At 45.9% G+C, this 18,548-nt stretch overlaps 1 protein-coding gene across 4 annotated transcripts in view; it reads left to right on the plus strand.

Moving 5' to 3' along the window:
- The window catches only part of SSH1 (slingshot protein phosphatase 1), a 37,594-nt gene that overhangs the window by 8,333 nt on the left and 10,713 nt on the right, over nt 1–18,548 (plus strand). For 2 of the 4 annotated variants that reach the window (XM_080372127.1, XM_080372129.1), the window contains 5 exons: nt 13,123–13,226; nt 14,991–15,055; nt 15,843–15,964; nt 18,039–18,107; nt 18,482–18,547. In XM_080372127.1, coding sequence (XP_080228253.1) covers nt 13,123–13,226; nt 14,991–15,055; nt 15,843–15,964; nt 18,039–18,107; nt 18,482–18,547 — 426 coding nt within the window. Of the gene's footprint in view, nt 1–11,132; nt 11,632–13,122; nt 13,227–14,990; nt 15,056–15,842; nt 15,965–18,038; nt 18,108–18,481; nt 18,548 lie in introns of those variants that run through there. The other 2 variants (XM_080372128.1, XM_080372130.1) reach the window with 2 other exon arrangements.

Raw genomic sequence — 18,548 nt, forward strand, 5'->3', positions numbered from 1 at the left:
ACGCTTACGTCAAGTCCGTGGGAGTATGCACTAGCTTAGAGTTAAGCACAGCCTTAAGTTTTGCAAGATGGGGGTCCGCTGAGTTCAACATAAGCCTTGTGTGCACAGTGCCTGCCACCTTATCACAGAGCCATGTTACGCTCTTTTAGCTCAGAGCAACGTCAGAGAAGATGATACCGAGCATGGGGGAGATGCAGAGCAGAGCTGAGCTCTTTTCAAGCTGACTGCTCCGGGAGAATGGGGTATCTGCAACTTTTCCGACCCTGATTTTTGCTGCAATCTGATTGACTTTCATCACTGACCGTTGGTTGGCTCTCGCGCCAAGTCAAAGGAGATGTTGTACAAAGCCAGTCATGCTAAGTGTTGGCTGTTTCTCGGATGCAGTTGGCAAATGCAGCAAGATAATCACTGGCTTTAATTACAAACACAAGTAAGTTTGTTTAGCCAGTCATTCCGTAATCTCTGCCATTATTTGCCTTCCAATCGCAGTCTGAATGCGCTCAGAAACGGGGCCGCGTGAGTGTTTTTGGGCACCTTCTGCGGGGAGATGGAGGTTGAACTGCTGTGGGAGGGCCTGGGAGTTAGCTGTCTCCAGCCTCTGATCAAGCCTGTAGATCGTTGTGGAAAGAACTGTTCTTGTTTGGCATCGCTAAACCCAGTTTTAAGAGCTGGCCAGAGCAGCTATGGGAGGTAGAGGTTTTCAGGGTTGGGCTTGTATACATTTGTGGAGACTTTTAATGACATACGCTGCTCTGCTGCCTCTGCGTGCTGCATGGCCACTGCTGAGCGGGGAGACCCTGTGCTGAGAGCACTGCCTGGAGCATCCAGTGTCCTGCTGGACAGAGAAGTTGCAGAGGAAGAACAGGAGCCTGGGGGTCTTCCTCTCTTTGCTGATGTTATCCTGTGTGCCTCACCACTTCGCTTAATGTTCCTGAGCCCCTTTCTCCCATCTGCAGCCTGGTAGATGACTGTTGGCTCCTCTTTTGAAACTCTCAGAGTAAACTATTAGCTCTGCTTGGTTTTATTCAGCATTAAAACCTTTCAGCTCGGAGTTGTATGGCTTTTGACCTCTGAGGAACCTACTGCTGTTTGTGATGGGTGAAAGGCACATCCCCCTTGCTTTCCATCTCACTTGCCTTTGTGTTTTGCATGACTACCTGGTTGGGAACAAACGTGCTCCACCACATTGGTTTGATAACCAGCTCTACAGTTTCTTTAGTTACTGCTTTTTTTGTTGTAGTTTAACAAAGTAAAGTAATTTTCTGTTTTGAAGGTAGTGGAGTTACACTGGGCATTGGTTTGACTCGGGTTTGCATTTGCTGCAGGAATTAGGTGGAGCCCTCGGGCTGATGAAAACTGCAGCTCGGTGGTCAACAAGAGGAGTAATTGCTGCAGACAGACTCTTTACAGGGCATCGTTAGGTTTAGATTGGATATTAGGACAATTTTCTTACCCAAAAGAGTTGTCAAGCATTGGAACAGGCTGCCAAGAGAAGTGGCGGAGTCACCATCCCTGGGGGTATTTAAAAGACTTGTAGATGTGATCCTTAGGGACATGGTTCAGCGATGGACTTGGCAGTGTGAGGTTAACGGTTGGACTCGATGTTCTTAAAGGTCTTTTGCAACCTAAACCATTCTAAGATTCTATGGTCATACTGGCTGGCACATGCCAGAGGACTCATAATAAGGGGACTGTTTGGTTAAAATCGCTGTAATAAACCAGATTGCCTTGCTGGTGCTGCAGCTGGCTTCTTCAGGATGGAAACTCCAAGGACAAATGGAACTCCAGCCTGCTACTCTGGCTCTGTGCAGCCACGTGTTCGCTCTGCACAGCTTTCCTTCCACGCTGTGCTGAGTGCCACCAGAGCTGGGGACGTTTATAGATTATACTTTGTTGTATGTTCTGTTTTAATGCACCAAAAATCATATATTAACACCTTGATCGTGAAGTTTTTTAGGGATTTATGAGCATGTTTTCCTGGAGGCAGCACTGAGTGAATGGCTTGTGTCCGCAGCTTTGGGTGCTGTGTTTGTGATACTGGAAAGTTGCGTGGGGCTGGGGGTGTGCTGGGGCAGCTGCCTGGAGGATTTATTTGTGGGGACAGCAGCTCATTGCACACTTGACAAGTCCTGCTCACTGGAGTATTTATTGTCTCCCAGTTACTTGGTGGGAGATCTTGGGGCAGAAGTTGCTGACTTTATTAACTGTTCAAAACAGGACGCTGAATCACATCCTGGCAAGGCTGCGGCATCCTGCCTTAGCGTGCTCCATACAATGGGGAAACAAATTCACAGGCTCGTGACCCTCGGTAACTTTCTGGCCCGTAGGTGTGGCCATGGAAGCTGATGAAGATATAATTAGGCCTTTACATTTTGTGGTGGGTTGTATGGGGATGTTCAAAGACCATGGAGCTGAGGAAGCATGCACTTACTTGACACTTATTTAAGATCTGGCCTTTCCAGGAAACTGTTGCTGACTTGAAGTTGAGCAATGCGAGGAGTTTACTTGGGTGTAGGTAGAATAACAGCAGGAGGCCTGCCAGTTTGAAGATGTGGTGATCAGACTTTTTTCAGAATTGTATATAAATATCTTTTTTTATTTTTTCTTTCTTTCTTTCTCTTTTTTTCCCCATTCCCATGAAACCTCAGCAGTTTGGCAAAACCCAAAACTGGCCCTGTTATCAAAGGTACTGGCTTTGGACTGAACTTTTTTCTTTTTTTTCTTTCTGTAGAAGACCAGTGTGGTTACTGTTTATTTAGGTATTAGAGCTGGGTCAAAAAAATATTTTGGTTCTAAATGCCTCTTGATTTTTTAAATACCTTAATCTTTGATAATCTGTTGCCAAGATCTGTGAGTCAGGGATTTCTCATATAAATCAGAGCTGTGGTCTGCCTGACAAGTGCTCTTGAGATGTTTTTGGAGTACATGAAATGGACAGAACACCTTCATAGGCATGGCTTTACTTTTAATGAAGAGAGTGTTGAGTTTTTTATTTCCCAAACATTTACACATCCTTCTGCAGCATTTGAATCCCTGGTGTAGAATCACTTCACTGCTACACAAAAAAATCAGAAAGCAAAATAAGCCAAAAATAAGCCCAGGCTCAAATGGATTAGGATGCAGACTGCATCTGTTAGTTGTTTTAGGTCCTACATCCTTCTCGGATCAGAAGGACTTTTCACTGCAGGGCTTGCCTTCCCTCTCTGGAAGTTTTAGGGCTGCAGTCCAGGCAGAAGCCAAAGGTGTTGAGCTTTTACATCACAGACAGATCTGCATCAGCTCTCTGTAACATAAGGTATGAATGTCCATGACCAGAGTGTGAACTGGCAGTGGTTAATGGCTTTGCCAGAGCTGCTTGTGTGTGTAGACATCTTCCCCTTGCAGCCAGTACAAAGGTTTCTCTTTTGCCACTAGAGATGTAGGTTTCTCCGCATCTTTCCCAGGGCAGGAGCAGGATCACAAACCCATCTGTGGAGCAGACGGTGTGCTGTGTGTTCATACCCACCTCAGCCGGTCCTCGCCGTTGGTATGTTAAAGCATTGCCCATCACACCCAACTCTCCCCTGAGACCTGGTACTGATGTAACATTTGTTGTAGGACCCGGAGTTTGTGCCTGATGCTGATCTCACTAGCACAGAGGTCCTGTGCAGAGGGACTCGCCACACTGACAAACCTGCCAAAATCACACCAGCCCACCTCTCCTGAAGAAATTCTTGCTGCAAGAATCGCTAGTGAAGGCAGCTGTTGGGGGATCTGTGGTGGTGTGCTGCTGACCGCTGGGCAGAAAACCTCTGGGGTTTAGCACCAGGGGCCAAGGCATTCAGAAATGCAGGGAACGGGACAAAATGTCCCTTTTCAGATTTTCCAGAAAGCTGCCAGGTTGCTTGTTTGCCCTGTCTGTCGTCCAAACGGTCATGTTCAACACTGGCATCCCTGCAGAGACGGCTGCCTGTGGGGCTGCTCACAGCATGCCTGTGTGTGGGCATCTCCCTCCCAGCCCGGCAAAACTTTTTATGCTACAGATGTCTGCTGCTTTCTGCAACACTGATTCTGCTTGTAAAAGATAGGTTTGGAGTGGAGGGGAAAAAGAAGGATGATTCTGATATTTTTACTAATATTTTTCTGTCTTGAGCTGGCTTTACCCCTGGTTGGCAGTCTCCTAATTTCTGGGGTGCTGGCTTGGGGGAGCTGGGAAGGCAGGCTGCAGTCTAGCTAAATACTAGGGAGGTGTCAGGATTGAGCTAAAACTTTTCTCACTCTGCTTTTATACCGCGTGATCCATCTAGATTTATTTATTTTATTTTTACGCCTTACCAATGTGTCAAGTACTCCTTGGGCTCTACTGCCTTTTTTGGAGTCATTCTGAAACCCAGCAGCTAAGCTATTTTTTGGGTTGCTGCGCTACCACTGCCTGTAGCGTTCTCAGTTGTGCTTCCTATGCTGTTGTCTGTGTCCTGGCTGACCTTCACGCATGCTGCTTGGAAGCTGCTTGCTTAATCCTTGAAACTATTATTCACCTTCCTTTTCTTTTCCAGTGGCGCCATTGGAGAGTTTCCACTTGTTTCTCTGGCCTGTCTCGGAGAGACACCACTGAGTGGGTGAAATGGGGTGACTTAATAAAATAGTTTAAAGGATTAAAACGATGAGTTGATGGGAGGAATGCAGGAGGATCAGCCGATGTGCCGACAGCTCAGCAGGGGAGGAGGACAGGAGCAGGATTGGCTCCTGCCTGGGGGTGTGGGCAGGAGGCTCTTGATGTGCCCTCCGTGCCAGGAGCCTGGGGGCTGGTATCATCCCACCTCTCCTTTGGCCTGGACCACGGCTCCGGGACACCTCCCCGGCACTCCCAGGCTTGTGGTCTGTCCTCCTCCCTACCTGTGGTCATGGAACAGCTATGGCAATAACATGGCAACACCACCACCCAAAAAAGTGACTTGTAGGAAAACACAAGGTGTCTTTTGAGTCTTTCGGTGTGGGGGAAGAAGGGAGCCAGTGTTTTGGGAATAGCAAGCTTCCCACAGACCACCAGGATGCTGTGTGGCAGAGGATGCACTGGGCTGGAAACCCATGTTGTTGCTAAGGCTGGGACCTCTGTATATACCTCTCACCCTTCCCTGTGCCAGCTGATGCCTTCCCTAGCCTTGCTTTTTGAGTCCGTGAGTCTAGGCACACATGAGCCGATCTGTGTAGCGGCGTGGAGAAGCATTACTCAGCCCTTGCTGCAGGGTGGGTGGTCATGGGGCTGCTGCAAGGGGCTGGGGTCCATCCGCAGGTGCACACTGGGGACATGGATGCTGGGAGTCTCTGTAGGGTTAATACTCCTGAGAGTGAGGGAAGGGTTTCTTTGTAGCAGTTGAATGGGCAGTCGTGCAGGCTGAGGTTTGGGGAGGATCTGGCCCTGGTCTCCTGAGACAGTGGCTATCACAAAAATGACATCATGTTTCAGTGGGAATGTCAGAAATGTGCATTGAGATTCAAACTGTTCCAAGCACATCACATAGCTGGATGATGCTGTGATCAGCCTCATGCCTTTTTGAACTCTGTGTTTAATGGGATGAGCAAAAAGGATTTCTTTTTCCTTGTGAAACCATCTCTTATTTTATTTGGCTTTTCACCATCCAAGTACTAGGGATTCCTAGAATTTTCTCTTTCCTGGTTGTTTGGGAGCCGTTCTGCTAACTTATTTTGCACAAGTCTGCTGGAATGGGGAACGATCCTGTTAATTTTTTTGCTTCCCTCTTCCTGCCCTTTCTCTCCACCCGAGCTGCTCCTGTGTTGCCTGCAGGCACAGCCCGGGTCGTGCTCAGCCCTCCGAGCTGTGTGCCACCCCAGCGTGGGGTACACACACGGCTGACCGCGTTTGGCTCTGCAGAGCTGGGGTGATGGCTGCTAGAGCCTGACGAGTCGCTCACCCGGTGCGCAGGAGTGACTGGAGGCACATCATCAGCAGTCTATTTATATTAGGAAATTAGCTTTTGTGGGCTTCATGATTGATTTCATTTTTTTCTTTTTCCTCTTTGTGCTCGAGGAGCATTTGTATCTGGTGCTGTGAATGGCCTGCAGTGTCTCAAACCCTTCTTAGCATTCTTGAGCTGTGGATGTAGCCCACGCCTTTCAGCTGAACAATACATCCTCAGACTCCCCTTTTGTTGTTGCACTGCTAAAAACACGAGAGCGAAGCCTGCCGGGTCTTCCTGCCTGCCCGACTGTCTCACTCCCCTTTGAAATAGCTGGGGAGATGCTTGCCCTGCAGGGAGGCATTACAGGGCACCCCCGCTGCCCCCCCAGCGAGGGCTGCTGCCTGGCCTCCTTGCAGGCAACTTCTTGCCATTGCATGATGGTGCCATGGCTGCGTCTGAGGAAGGGGGGAATGTGCTTTCTGTGTCTGAAGGAACAACAGACGTTGACAGCTTACGTTTTGAATTTCTTCTTGAGGTGACTTATCTTTAGCTCAGGAAGTCTGAGAATGATGAATTTCTAGCCCATCAAAGCCACAGCGTAACATAGCTATGGGTATGGAAGGAGCCTTCCTGCCTTGCATTTTTGTACTAAAATATATTTCAGAAGACAAATGTTTCTAAAAGTTGCCGTGAAGGTAGCTGCAGAGATTTCGGCAAGGTAGAACACCTCAAACCAAGTGATGCTGGCAGCTCTCGCCGACTTCAGCAGGTGTGTTGGGCACCTGCAGTTCTGATCGCAGGTCAGTTTATCAGCGTGTCACAAAGCCTACACATGTATGCAATAGCACTTTGTTTTAAAACAGCATCACACGTGTTGCAGCTGGGTCTTTCCCGGTCCTGCTGCACGGGGAGCATTCTGCTCGTCCCTCGGCGTGGCAGCATGTCACACTAAGCAGGGCTGTTGTGGCCATACTCTCAGCTATATTTGTAAAGGCAATTCCTTTGTTTCATTTAATCTTTTTGTGGCACTGGACTCTGCGTGACTGGTGTGTGACACACAGAAAAGGGCCTTTGGAAACACACAAAGTACTTCTTAAAAAAAAAACATGAGAAATGACTCGCTGCTGCTGTTAAAACTCCCATTTCTGTTTCTCAGGTTGTACAGTAGCATGCGAGCAAGTAGCTTTGAAGTTCATTTTTTCCCTGGCGCTGTTTTGTGTTGCTCAGACCCCTTCTGAAGGCCCCTTTCTTGGTCAGGAAGTGTTATCTGATGTGCCTTCTATCAAGCCAAAGCAAGCAGTCAGTGTGCTTTAATTGTCAGCTTGGCCTGGGAAGCAGGGGCTGTGCAGCTGCTGCCTTATCTTCCTGCTATTTCTCTCCCCGCATCTTTGTTTCTATTTGATGTGCTTGTTTCCAGTTTACATTGCTATTTCAGTATGACTGTGTGACAGCCCTCTGACTCGCTGCAGCGGTGCCCTGTCTTAAAAACCACCGTCTGGCACATGGAGGGCCTGGCTGGGGTGCGGGAGCATCCCAGGGGACTGTCTCGATCCCTGGGCTGCTGCACCGCAGCAGAGAGGTGTACCAGGGAGGACCCTTCCAGGGGCTGTGCTTTGTGTTCTTGCTTAATTGCCTTGAGGTGGCTGGGCTTTTTCCCGAGTGAGCAGAAAACGGGGGAAGAAAAGGGAAAAAAAAAAATCAGTTCTCCTTATCAAAGGGGCTGTGGAAAAGGGAAGGGTGTTTAATTTTGTGGAGCTTGGGAGGCCTGTTTTTCCCTTACCTTATCAGTTTGGAAACATTTGGAGCAGAAGATGTCATAAAACCCAAGGAACTGGGAGGTACTACCATGTTCACGCCTTTGTAAAATTGCGACCAATTTTGAGAGAAGCAATTATTGCCCTTTTTTAGCCGAAAATGTGTGCTCCCCTGGGCATGGGGAGAAGTCTGTCTGCAGTGTGTAGGAAGGGGGTGCTCTGGCTCAGCCCGGATGCATAGATGACGTTCTCTACCCCTGCACCACATGTATGTTTTGTTCCATTAATGAAGGGGGAATTAAGAAACTTAATTTGACAGAGATTTAGTGCCCAGAGAGCATGATGGTGGCCCTGTGCCTGGGTAAGGCTTCATTGCAGAGCTTTTCTGGAACATGGAGCTCTGAACCCAGCTGCACAAACATGCGACAGGTCAACAATGTGAGAGTTGCTCAAGATGAAAGGTTAAACAGGAACAGAGGAAAGTTTCAGGTGGGAGCAGATATCTCGAAAGGACATCTGGAATGTTATCTCTTTGGGAGAGGAGGGTATAACTTTGGTGGAACAGCCAGGCAGAGGTGGGCACCAAATGTTAGTTGAAGCAAGCTTTGAGACCCATCAGGAGCTGTAGACAAGCAGATCTGAACAAACACTTGCGCTAAATGAGCTTCTTGGTTGTGATCAGCAGCAAACACAAAGACAAGTTCATTACGCCTCCAGAAATACCGAGGGTCGTTGGCAGTGTGGTGATAAGCCTGGCTCCTTGGGCATCCCTGCACTGAGTGATCCTGTGGCAGTTCTGGAAGCAGCAGGGATACTCAGCCAGACACAAACTGATGTTTCTGTGTTCTGCCTCTTTTAGCTAGATACTGTTTTTTAATTCTTAAACTAGCAAGAGGCTGCTGAATCAACCCCAGGCTTGGCTGTGTCTTCCCAGGGAAAGTGGTTTTCTCTTTCCTAACTTCTGTGTATGGATATTTATTTTGAGATTAGTTATGTAGCTATAAGATATATTAATAGAGTGTTTGCTTTTATCCTGCAAGATGATTATGTCTTATGTGAGATTTCCCATTAAAACAGGAAACTTGTATACCCGAGGCGTACAAGGTTTCTTCCTGGGACACACCACAGCTTAAGCTGCGATGACAAAGCAAGCTGCTTAGGGAAAATTGTTCTGCGACTGGCAGCTGGCTTCCAGCTCGCTCTGTCCAGTAACAGGAGCAGCTCCGTCTCTTGTTCCAAAACCCAGTATTTTTAACAGATTGCTTATTGGCATTTGTGGACCCAGGGGGTGGCATTTTGTAACGATTAAAAGCGCTGCCTATTGTGTTCTTAAGCAACTTGAAATGTAATTGATGTGTGTTGCAGCCGTGCTCCTCTGGAGCTTTCCCAAAGGGGAAGAAATATTTCCTTTTCAAGTTGAACAGCATGGAGCCAACGGATGGAGCAAGGGACAGTGAAGCAAGAGACGCTGGAGCCTGCTCTCAGCAGTGCCGGGGCCATGAAACACCCTCTCCTTGCCAGCCCCTGGGTGCTATCCCTCTGGGTGCAGAAAGACCCCTGCTTTACAGACAGCAAAGCACCGTAGCTGGCTGTACCCTCCTGCTGACACCCTTGGCACTTCCCAGATGCTTGTAAGCCTAGGGGTTTTACCTCCCTTGGGGAGTTAATGCCGTTAATTTGATAAGCTGAGGTTATGGAGTGGAAGGAGGACTGCTCTGCAGCTGTGCTGGAGCAGGACTGACAAAACTCATGGGCTCTGTCTGCATTTATTGGATAGCCTGAAGTGACTCCTGTAGAGCAGCAGCGCTGGTCAGGATTCCTGGAAGGGCATCCAGGGGATGGGTGGTATCTGTGGTGCATGCCAGTCAGGCTGGGTGAAAACTGAACAGAAAGCTGCTTCTCCCCCTGGTTGGGCTGGTGGCACTGGTGAAACACGAGCGTGTCGTTATGGTTTATGCCTAGACAAAGAATTTGTTGGGTGTCTGTAAGAAACAAGTCTTCAGTGAATTTGATTATAGCAGGCTGCTAATAAATAAATACCAAGCCACCTGAAAGACTTTCTTGTTCAGTAGGAGCTCAGCAACTCATGAGTCACTCTGAAATTCAAGCTGTACAGTAAGTGAAGAAGCATTTTAATTTGACAGCTAATGCCTTTGTCATATTTATATTACAGTGGTGGCATGCAGTGTTTTAATTGTAAAGGCATTAGTCAATCCGATGCTTTTTTATCTAGTCCTGTCCCAGGGAATATGGACTTCGTACAGCGAGGGGCTGCTTCGTTTGTGGTTGCTGATAGGCGTTGTGTTGCCTTCAGAGCATGCGGGAGGAAGCAAACAAACAAACAAGTCTGGAGGAGGGAAATGATTAGACGAGCCTCAGCTGGTTTTTTCCCCTCTTGAATGGCCCCCTTTCATCAGGATATGTTAGGACAAGTGCTTTTTCAAGCCAGGATATCAGTGGAAGACACAGTGTTCTGTATAAGTCATCCAGTTCCCGGGTAGCATCAACAGACGCGATTTCTCTGCTCCGCACAGAATATACGGTCAACCTTTTCTTTTCCTCCTTTTCTTTTCTTTTTTTTTTTTTTTAAATGGGTTTAGAAGCAAAAGGATGTGAGTTTTACAGCTAGTTATGAATCTTTTCAAATTTACTGACTTCTGTCTGACTCTTGGGCCAGCACAATGCTTCTGCTGTTCAAAGAAAACCAGTCCAAATTAGTATGTATAAGCCACTCGTTTTTATGCTGCTAACAAATGCTGCTTACTAGGGCATTTATCACTGCTGCTGAGGGTCAAAAGTTGGGGATGTTCTTTAATGACAGGATTTTTCTGTTCTTTAGCAGATTTTTTTAAAAAAAAAAAGTTTGGAGTTTTTGTTTACTGGAACTGCAGGATTTAAAAGGGTTTTTTAAAACTGGGTTGGAATATCATGCCTTGCCTTTTCCTCGCTTGTATTTTGTTAGCTGTCTTTTAGGGCAGTTGTATGAAGCGACTGAGAGCAAAGAGTGTTCCTAGAGCGGAGATAAGGGACGGTGTTGGGTAACGTTGCTGTTTCAGTATGGTGTAAAATACGAGCTTTTGCAAAGAGCTTGGATGTGTTAGCTCTGTACGGTAGCGTGCTGGTCGTATGGAAGTGGGAGCTGATGTGGGGATTGGGGAGCACGGGTAGTGCTGGGGAGGTACGGGCAGTCTGACCCACAGCAGGCTGCTGTGTGAGGTTAGTGTGTAGTTTAGGAGACAAACATTTAAACTAAAAAAGAAATCCTGCTTTCAACAGGTTCTTTGGCTTTGCTTTCCAGTTTATTTCCATGCAGATGAATAGATGGTGACAAAAAAATTGCTATGAGGGTTGTCCTTTTCCTGCCATCACTTTCTGCTCCTGCAGTGCAGCTTTCTCATTTGCCTGCAACTGGGAATATTCTGCTTTACTGTAAAAGGTTTCCTGGCTGCAAGAGAGAACATCAGGTGAGATGAACTGTCAGAGCAGGAGTTACTGATGCCTTTGAGAAGGAGCTCTGTCTCTTCCAAGGTTTTTCCTGCTGTAGAAATCCCAGTCAGTACTTTATTAGGGATAAAAGAATATCCTTTGGGATATTTTTTTCACTTTTGCAAAGAAATATTTCCCAAAACTCTTGGGACAGGAATGCTGTTAATTACATCCTCGTGTGTTATCTAACCATTCCCTTCCTCTTGCTGAAAAAAACCAGACGAGTGTGTGTGAAGCTGGTATCTAGCTGATTATCCTATACATTGTGTTGGTGTCACTGCTTTTGTGCAACTTCTGGCCTTTTTTAATGCTTTCCTGTGAGATCTGGTGCGCGAAGGAAACAAGACTCTTCCTGGCTTACTTATGGAATAAACCAAATTCCTGTTTGCAGAAGTTCTTGCTGCTAGTGTGTGTGCCGGGCAGAGCAAAACTGGTGTTTCGGATCACAAGCAAACTGCGTGGCTCCTGTTCAGACACAGCTTGCTAGTGAAGTGAGTGGTGAGTGCAAGAATGCTGTGGGAGTGCAAATGGAGAAAAGCTTGTTTTAATTTGAGTGCAGTTGTCCTGCTGGCATTTTATTGATCTGATATATGACTTGTGGAGCCTGGAACTTGGGCAAAAATTCTAGTTTGGTTTTTAAAAGCAGCTGAAATTCCAAACCTGATTCAGATTTTTCTGGGAATTTTGCACCTTGAAGGTTGAGTTGAAAAATGAGGAAGTTTTGCCTGGGAACCTTGGCTGAGTTCACAGAGAAAGGAAAAGCTGAACTTGCCGCAAAAGCCAAAAAGAAGTTAAATTTGTGTCTGTCTTCACAAAAACACTTAAGGTAGAACGGAGCGTTAGTTAGTGCTCACTTCTGCCCAAAGGCAAAGACTTCAGATAAAGTACAGAATAGGTAAGTGCTGAGAGTAGTAACTCCTGTGGGATCATTTTCAGTAGCATAAGTAACTCCTGTGTAGCACAATCTCATAGTGGAGCATTTATATTTAGTAGATAGCAGACAGTAATTAATGACGATCTATGTTTGGAAGTGTAGGCCAGCAGAAAATTGGGCTTTGTAACAAGGAATGTCTCTTGTGATGTTTTGAAGTGTAGGAAATGCAGTGTAAGCAGTTACTGTGGCAACTAAAAGGTAGCTTAGTAGATGTTGATTTTCAGCCTTGTGGGAAATGCTAACTTTACCACTTATGTCCAAGTCTATTTCTAAAATGCTCGCGAGTGTGTTGTGGTACTATGTAATTAGGCTTGTGCTGGTGCTTACTGTAACTACTGATTTTGTTCAGCCTTCTCTTTGGTTATGTTCTGGGGACTGTGTCATTCACCTCTGTGGAAATATCGTTATGTATTTGCACATACACATACTGTGACCTGCTTTCTTATCAGTAGTATTTTCCAGGGCGGCTGTATCTAGCCAGAGCAAAGCAAAATCTTTAACTATTGTCGGTTGTTTTTTCCCCTGAGGTTTCAGCGCAGTTTCCTTTCTCTTGTGATGTACAGGTTTCATCTACCCTCCCTTCCTCTTTAAATCTACAGACAATTTATGGTAGCATGTTCTTGGCTTTGCATTCCAAAGAAATCTCAAGAACTGAAATTAGTAGGAACTGATTGACTCGGAACCTGATCTTCAATCATTTTACAGGTCTAAACCTGTAAAAAGCCTTACCCCCTCCACTGTTTGTAAGTTGCAGAATTTGATTATCAAGTGATAAAGTCATTTCCAGCCTGTGACAGCTCAGGCAAGTTCCTCCTGCAGTGGCCAAGTAATAAAATGTTGGTGGGAAATGACACATGAATTATCCATGAATAATCCTGGAGCCATGCCGTGCAAGTGCCAGGATTAAACTTTGGGAGCAGCTTCTCATGGCAAAATCCTACTACGTTTTAGTGAGGGGAAGCCCGCCCTTCCCTAGGCATACAGACCTGAGCACGCATTTTGCTGGTATTTCCTTTCAGTTGATTTCCTCTTATCATTTGTTTTCCAGCCTAAGCGAGAGCTTTTTCATGGTGAAAGGCGCAGCCCTTTTCTTACAACAAGGAAACAGCTCCCAGGGCCAGCGAAGTCTACAGCATCCTCACAAACATGCAGGTAGTGGATTAAGTCATCTCCTGAAATTCGTTTTCCTGCTTGCTTTGCTGCTCATCCCGTCCTCGTGGACAGGCTAATAGCACGCATGGGTGGGCGGGTGACTCCTCTTATTGTCATAGTGGGCCTTGTACAACCTGCTGAGTAAAATCAGGTTTTCAGCCCACTTGATTCAGATGAGAACATGTGATTGTGGAGACTTTGTTTAAATTTTTGTCGTTGTCTCAGAACCGTAGCTGGAGTAGAAGCTTATTCTCTGCAGACATGATGGTGTTCAGTATGTCATTCTCTAGGCAGGGTAGCCTGCTGAGCCAGAAGGTCTGTGCTGAATATGTACCCCTGTTTTCCACAGCTGCAGCAGAAGAAATGTCACTTGTGCTTCAGGGATTTATCTTTGTCTTTCCCTTTGGCCTGTGGGGAGGAAAATTGGATAGGCTGAGTCACAGGGCTCTAACACATCTTCTGTAGTTATTAAGGTCCTGCTTCAGCACATTTCTCTGAGTGCTCTCTCAGCCTCCAATAATCATAGAATCACAGAGTGGTTTGGGTTGGAGAGGACCCTAAAGATCATCTAGTTCCAGCCCCTCTGCTGTGGGCAGGGACACCTTTCACTGGACCAGGTAATGATAATCTGAAGCTTGGTACTTTTGGTGCGGCTGGCAGCATTTGTTCTTTTGAAACTACCTGTTGCTGGGGTTTTTTGCTGTTGCCGGTAGGAGTGAGGAACATCTTAGCAGGATTTGGGTCCCCTCCAGTGTGCCAAACTGGTGGGAAGAAATGGCAGGAAGTTGTATGGTGAACGTACGTAAGGATTGATAAGCAGATAGGGGGTTCGGAAATGTGGATTCTACTTACCCAGTGTTTTTATGCCTTCTGTCTTTGATGGTTTTGGAATAAGTGATTACTGGGAAAGAAGTAAGATCATTGGGGCATTTTGAGAGCAGGAGCATGTGGGAAAGGCACAGTGTGATACTGTGCGTCTGCTGCTTAGTAAACACTCCAAGCACAAAGAGGGTGTTTGAATGCCAGGCTTGGCTTTGTGTTTTTTTAATTGTCAGCAATTTCATATACCCAGCAAACATCCTACGGAAGGAATTTTATCTTGTATGGAAAGTTATGAGTGCATTACTGAGTTATTAGATGTGAACTTGTTTTGTTTTCTTATGGATTCCTTGTTCATTTCACCAAGCAGAAATGTACCCACTGCTCTAGAGCAGAGGGGACTTGTTGCATGAGCAGCACTTTGAGATAGAAGGGAATCCATCACCCAAACTGGGCCATTGTGCAGCCTTTCCTCCTCAGAAGTTTCTCATGTTCAGATATACCCTCCATCAGGCCAGTGGGGCTGGTCCCACAGTGCTATGTGTGTTTCACAAGTCAAAGTTGTTTTTTTTTTCTCCTTTGTCCCCTTTTTAATCAAGAGTTGTTCCTCCTGCCTCTTCCTCCCCTGTCCTCGGTGCCCTTATCTTTCTGTCTTCCCCAAAATTCTGCAACAGAAGGGTATCATCATTTGTGCCAGTCACAGGTGGTCTCAATATATCTGTTAGCTTCCAAATACTGTGAGGTCAAGTTCTCACACAGCCAGATAATGCTCATCCAAGAAGCTCACCTCTGTCCGTCTTCACTGGGACAGCAGGGTTAATTGGCCTTCCTTAAATGTTATTTTTTGACTTGGAAACATCCAGTTTCATTAAAGGTCAAGATCTGCTGATTTTTACTGCAGCAAGCAAGAGACCCTTTCTGATTATTTCTCTGCTTTCTCTGCAGGTGATTTGCCCCAGCACCTCCAGGTGATGATCAACCTCCTTCGCTGTGAGGATAGGATCAAACTGGTAAGAAAAGATGCATTTTCCTGCTCTCCTTTCTGTTGAAGGCATTTGAAACAGACCTGTAGAGGTTCATGAGAAGCATTGACAAATCCTAGGTTTCAGAGTCAGCTTAACTCTGTGCTGGTTGCCAGCCCTACCACGTTTTCTTGTCCACTCCTTTTGCCCCAGTTCTTACATCCAGGTAATGACTTGGGTCAGGAAACTGATCTGTCTGAAGCGTGTTTGTTTTGTTAAATTTAATTTTCCAGTCAGTGGACAAACGCTGCTACAGGAGAAGGCAAGAGCTTGCTGATGCTAGTGGACACTCTTAAGTCAGTCTTGAAATTGCACGAAGGGGGCTGGGCTTTCTTTTAAAGAAATCTGCAGAGGCTATAAAAGTCACTGCAGAAAAGTGTGTATGTCATTTATCCCCTTCAGCATGACTAGCATATTTCAGTGAAGGCTTGTGAGTGCAAGTACCCTCTGAGCGTGCTTCTGTTTTCAGTTCAGTGCCTGACCAATGTTTTTTACCAGCTTTCTAGTTGAACCTCTTTGGAACAAATCTTCAGGTTAGGTTTTGTAGTATTTCTCTGAACTGAGGCAGATAGTCTAGGCTAATCTTCTCCCCACCCGATGCCAAGTCAAACTGGCAGCTAGCCTTGCTGGAAAATGGACAGTCTCTCCCTGTGTCTTTTATACTGCAGTTAAATAAAGGTTTTGGGCACAATTACACCTTAAAAAAATATTAGCCAGCAATGGAAGTAATAATTATCCAAAAGCTAGTTTGTTGAGCTTGATGACATTTTTCTAGGCTGTCCGTTTGGAAAGTGTGTGGACAGACAGAGTCCGGTACATGGTGGTTGTATACAGCAGCGGACGACAGGACACAGAAGAGAATATTTTGCTGGGTGTGGATTTCTCCAGCAAGGAGAGGTATGTCTAAGGCGAGGCTGGGCTCTCTGGAAAGCCTGTCAACTCCAAACTGTCCCCAGGCGGCTGGTTTACACACATCTGCAAATTCTAGCAAGGGAAAGGACATATTGAGTTTTCTGACCAGTTTTTGTTCCAGAAAGCTTTCAGTCTCCTTGGGCTCTCTGTGCAGTTGTGAGCAAAGCGTTCACGTGTAATCCTTCTCTAAGGCTGTGGCATTTACTTCCTCTGTGGTAGTCTGCTGTCTGCTCACTACAAAACACTCTTGCAGACACATTTGCAAAACTGGAACTTATTCTGTCCACCAGACTTCAAGTCTGTTGATGGTAGGATGCAATGGAGCTGGGTTTTGCTTACTTGCAAGATAATATCAAAAAACAATACTGCAAAAGGACCTCCCAAACCAACAAACCAACATGTCAGTAATGAGCTGTTTCTTTTGTTTAACTGATAAGAGCATTTAATATTTTGGAAGGCAAATGTAATATTTTATTATCGCAGACCCTCTCCCATGATTTCAGTTCTAGGTGAGTAAACCAAGGCAGAAAAGCCCTTGGCTCAGAGACACAGGGCTGATTCGGCAGAGCTGGAGTTAGAAGTCAGAGCTTCCAGACTGTTGTTTCTGTTCTCCAGTGATTTATCAGGCTGCCGTGTTGTGCTGGTGCAGCTGGAAAACCTTAGAGGTTGTTTCCATTGCTGTAAGTGGAAGTGGGGAGCTTCTGCTCTGCAGTGAGACCTGTAGGGAAACTCCTAGCCATGCCTCCCTGCTGTGATTATTGTCACTGGCTTTGCTGCCTCTTGTATCTGCTGTTAAATTACTGCTGTTAGTGTTATGGAGGAAATTCTAATGTAGCATTTCCTTATGGCACACTTAGTGTGCAGCAGCAGTGAATGCAATGTCATCTTCAAATCTGAAACAACATTGCAATAATTTGCTTCGGGTGATTATTGATGTGAGACGAGGAAGGATGGAGAAGTTATGACAAATCCATCCTAACTGTAAGGTTAGCTGCCATTTCAATTACTGTCTCCCCTGATAGCCAAAGGTTTTGTTAATTAAGGGTAAGTCTCATGCATGAAGAAGTCACTTGGCATTAGCAACTTCATTGAGTGACTCCATGGCTCTGTGTTGGGGCTGGTGTCACTGCTGAGCTGTAAGTGTTCTGACTGCTGACAGTTTGACTTGTCAGGCACTTTTGTGGGTTTTAGTCCTTTTACATGTGTTTAATAAAAACCATTTTTTTTCTTGCAAAGCTCTAAAGTGCACATTGTCCACATGTGTGTTCAAACTGGCCTGTCAAATCCTTTGATCCGCTGTAGAAAGCGGCTGAAGGCTTAAAAAAGAAAGGAAAAAATGAAACAAACCCAGAGATCTTTGCTAACTGGCTGTTGCTGTATGCATCCCAATTTCCTTTAAAACTTTAATATCTCAGTAGCTTAATTATTTACTACTTGAAAGTTGCTGGTCCCTATCAGAGTACAGTTTTCTTGCCTCTCTGAAATGAAAGTGTTCTTTTGGGTAAACTCATAAAATCCATTTTTGTCTTTTCTACCAGCCAGAGTGATGAAGTGAAAATCGAATACGCAGTCCTTTGAAAGGCCCCTTGGGTCCCCTTTGGAAAGGGCAGGCAGCTGCTCTGCCACCTACCAAGGCTCACGTTCTGCCTCGCTTTAGTGAGCTGAATCTGCAGCCAGATCACTGTGACCTGCTTTTATGTCCTGTTAGGGAACTGCCTTGCACTGAGCTTATGAGGTTGAGAGAGCAGGAAAGATTATGGGGCAAATACTGCAGTGCTTTCTGACAGGTTCTGGAGCAGGAGAGAGGAGTTGGTAATTCTGATTCTTGCTTCTCTGATGTTTCTCCAGCCCTGTGGAGCAATTAGCATGCTAATATCAGAGTAGACCTTTAGACTTCACCTGCCGGTCTCCTGTGCATTTGATGGCCTAAGATATTACTAGGAATTACTAGAGCAAGTCTTGAGGATTTTAAAAATTAAAGAGTATTAATAATTTAGATTATTGGCATGACTGCATTGTGGCCTATATTTAACAGCCTGTATAACAATCTCTCTTCCAGTAAAAGCTGCACTATAGGAATGGTTCTTCGTCTGTGGAGTGATACTAAAATCCATCTTGACGGTGATGGGTAAGGAACCACATTAAAAGGATAAATGTGAATGTCCTTCCCTGCTTGGGGGGCTGCTGTGGGAGAGCTTCTCTGTCACCTTGCAAATTAAGTTCCAATTTCGGATTCATGGCTGCAGTCATTCAGGCAGTGAGTTTTTGTCTTGCTGCTCTCAAACTGCTTTGGTACCCAGCAAATGTGCTCTGAAATACCACTCGAGGGGTGGAGTTCCCATTCCTGGCAGTCTATAACATTGGAAAACTGGTGGTAGAAATTCTCATCCCTGATTCTTTTTGATTGTGAGTGCCCCTATAGCTGCCTTGCAGTAGCTGTGTATGGAGTGCAACCTGAAGAGCAGTTTCTGACTGGTGTGTTTTTTCCCCTCTCTCTGTTAGCGGCTTCAGCGTGAGCACCGCAGGGAGAATGCACATCTTCAAGCCAGTGTCGGTGCAAGCCATGTGG

The sequence above is a fragment of the Falco punctatus genome, assembly GCF_963210335.1.
Source record: "Falco punctatus genome assembly, chromosome: 1".
Taxonomy (NCBI): domain Eukaryota; kingdom Metazoa; phylum Chordata; class Aves; order Falconiformes; family Falconidae; genus Falco; species Falco punctatus.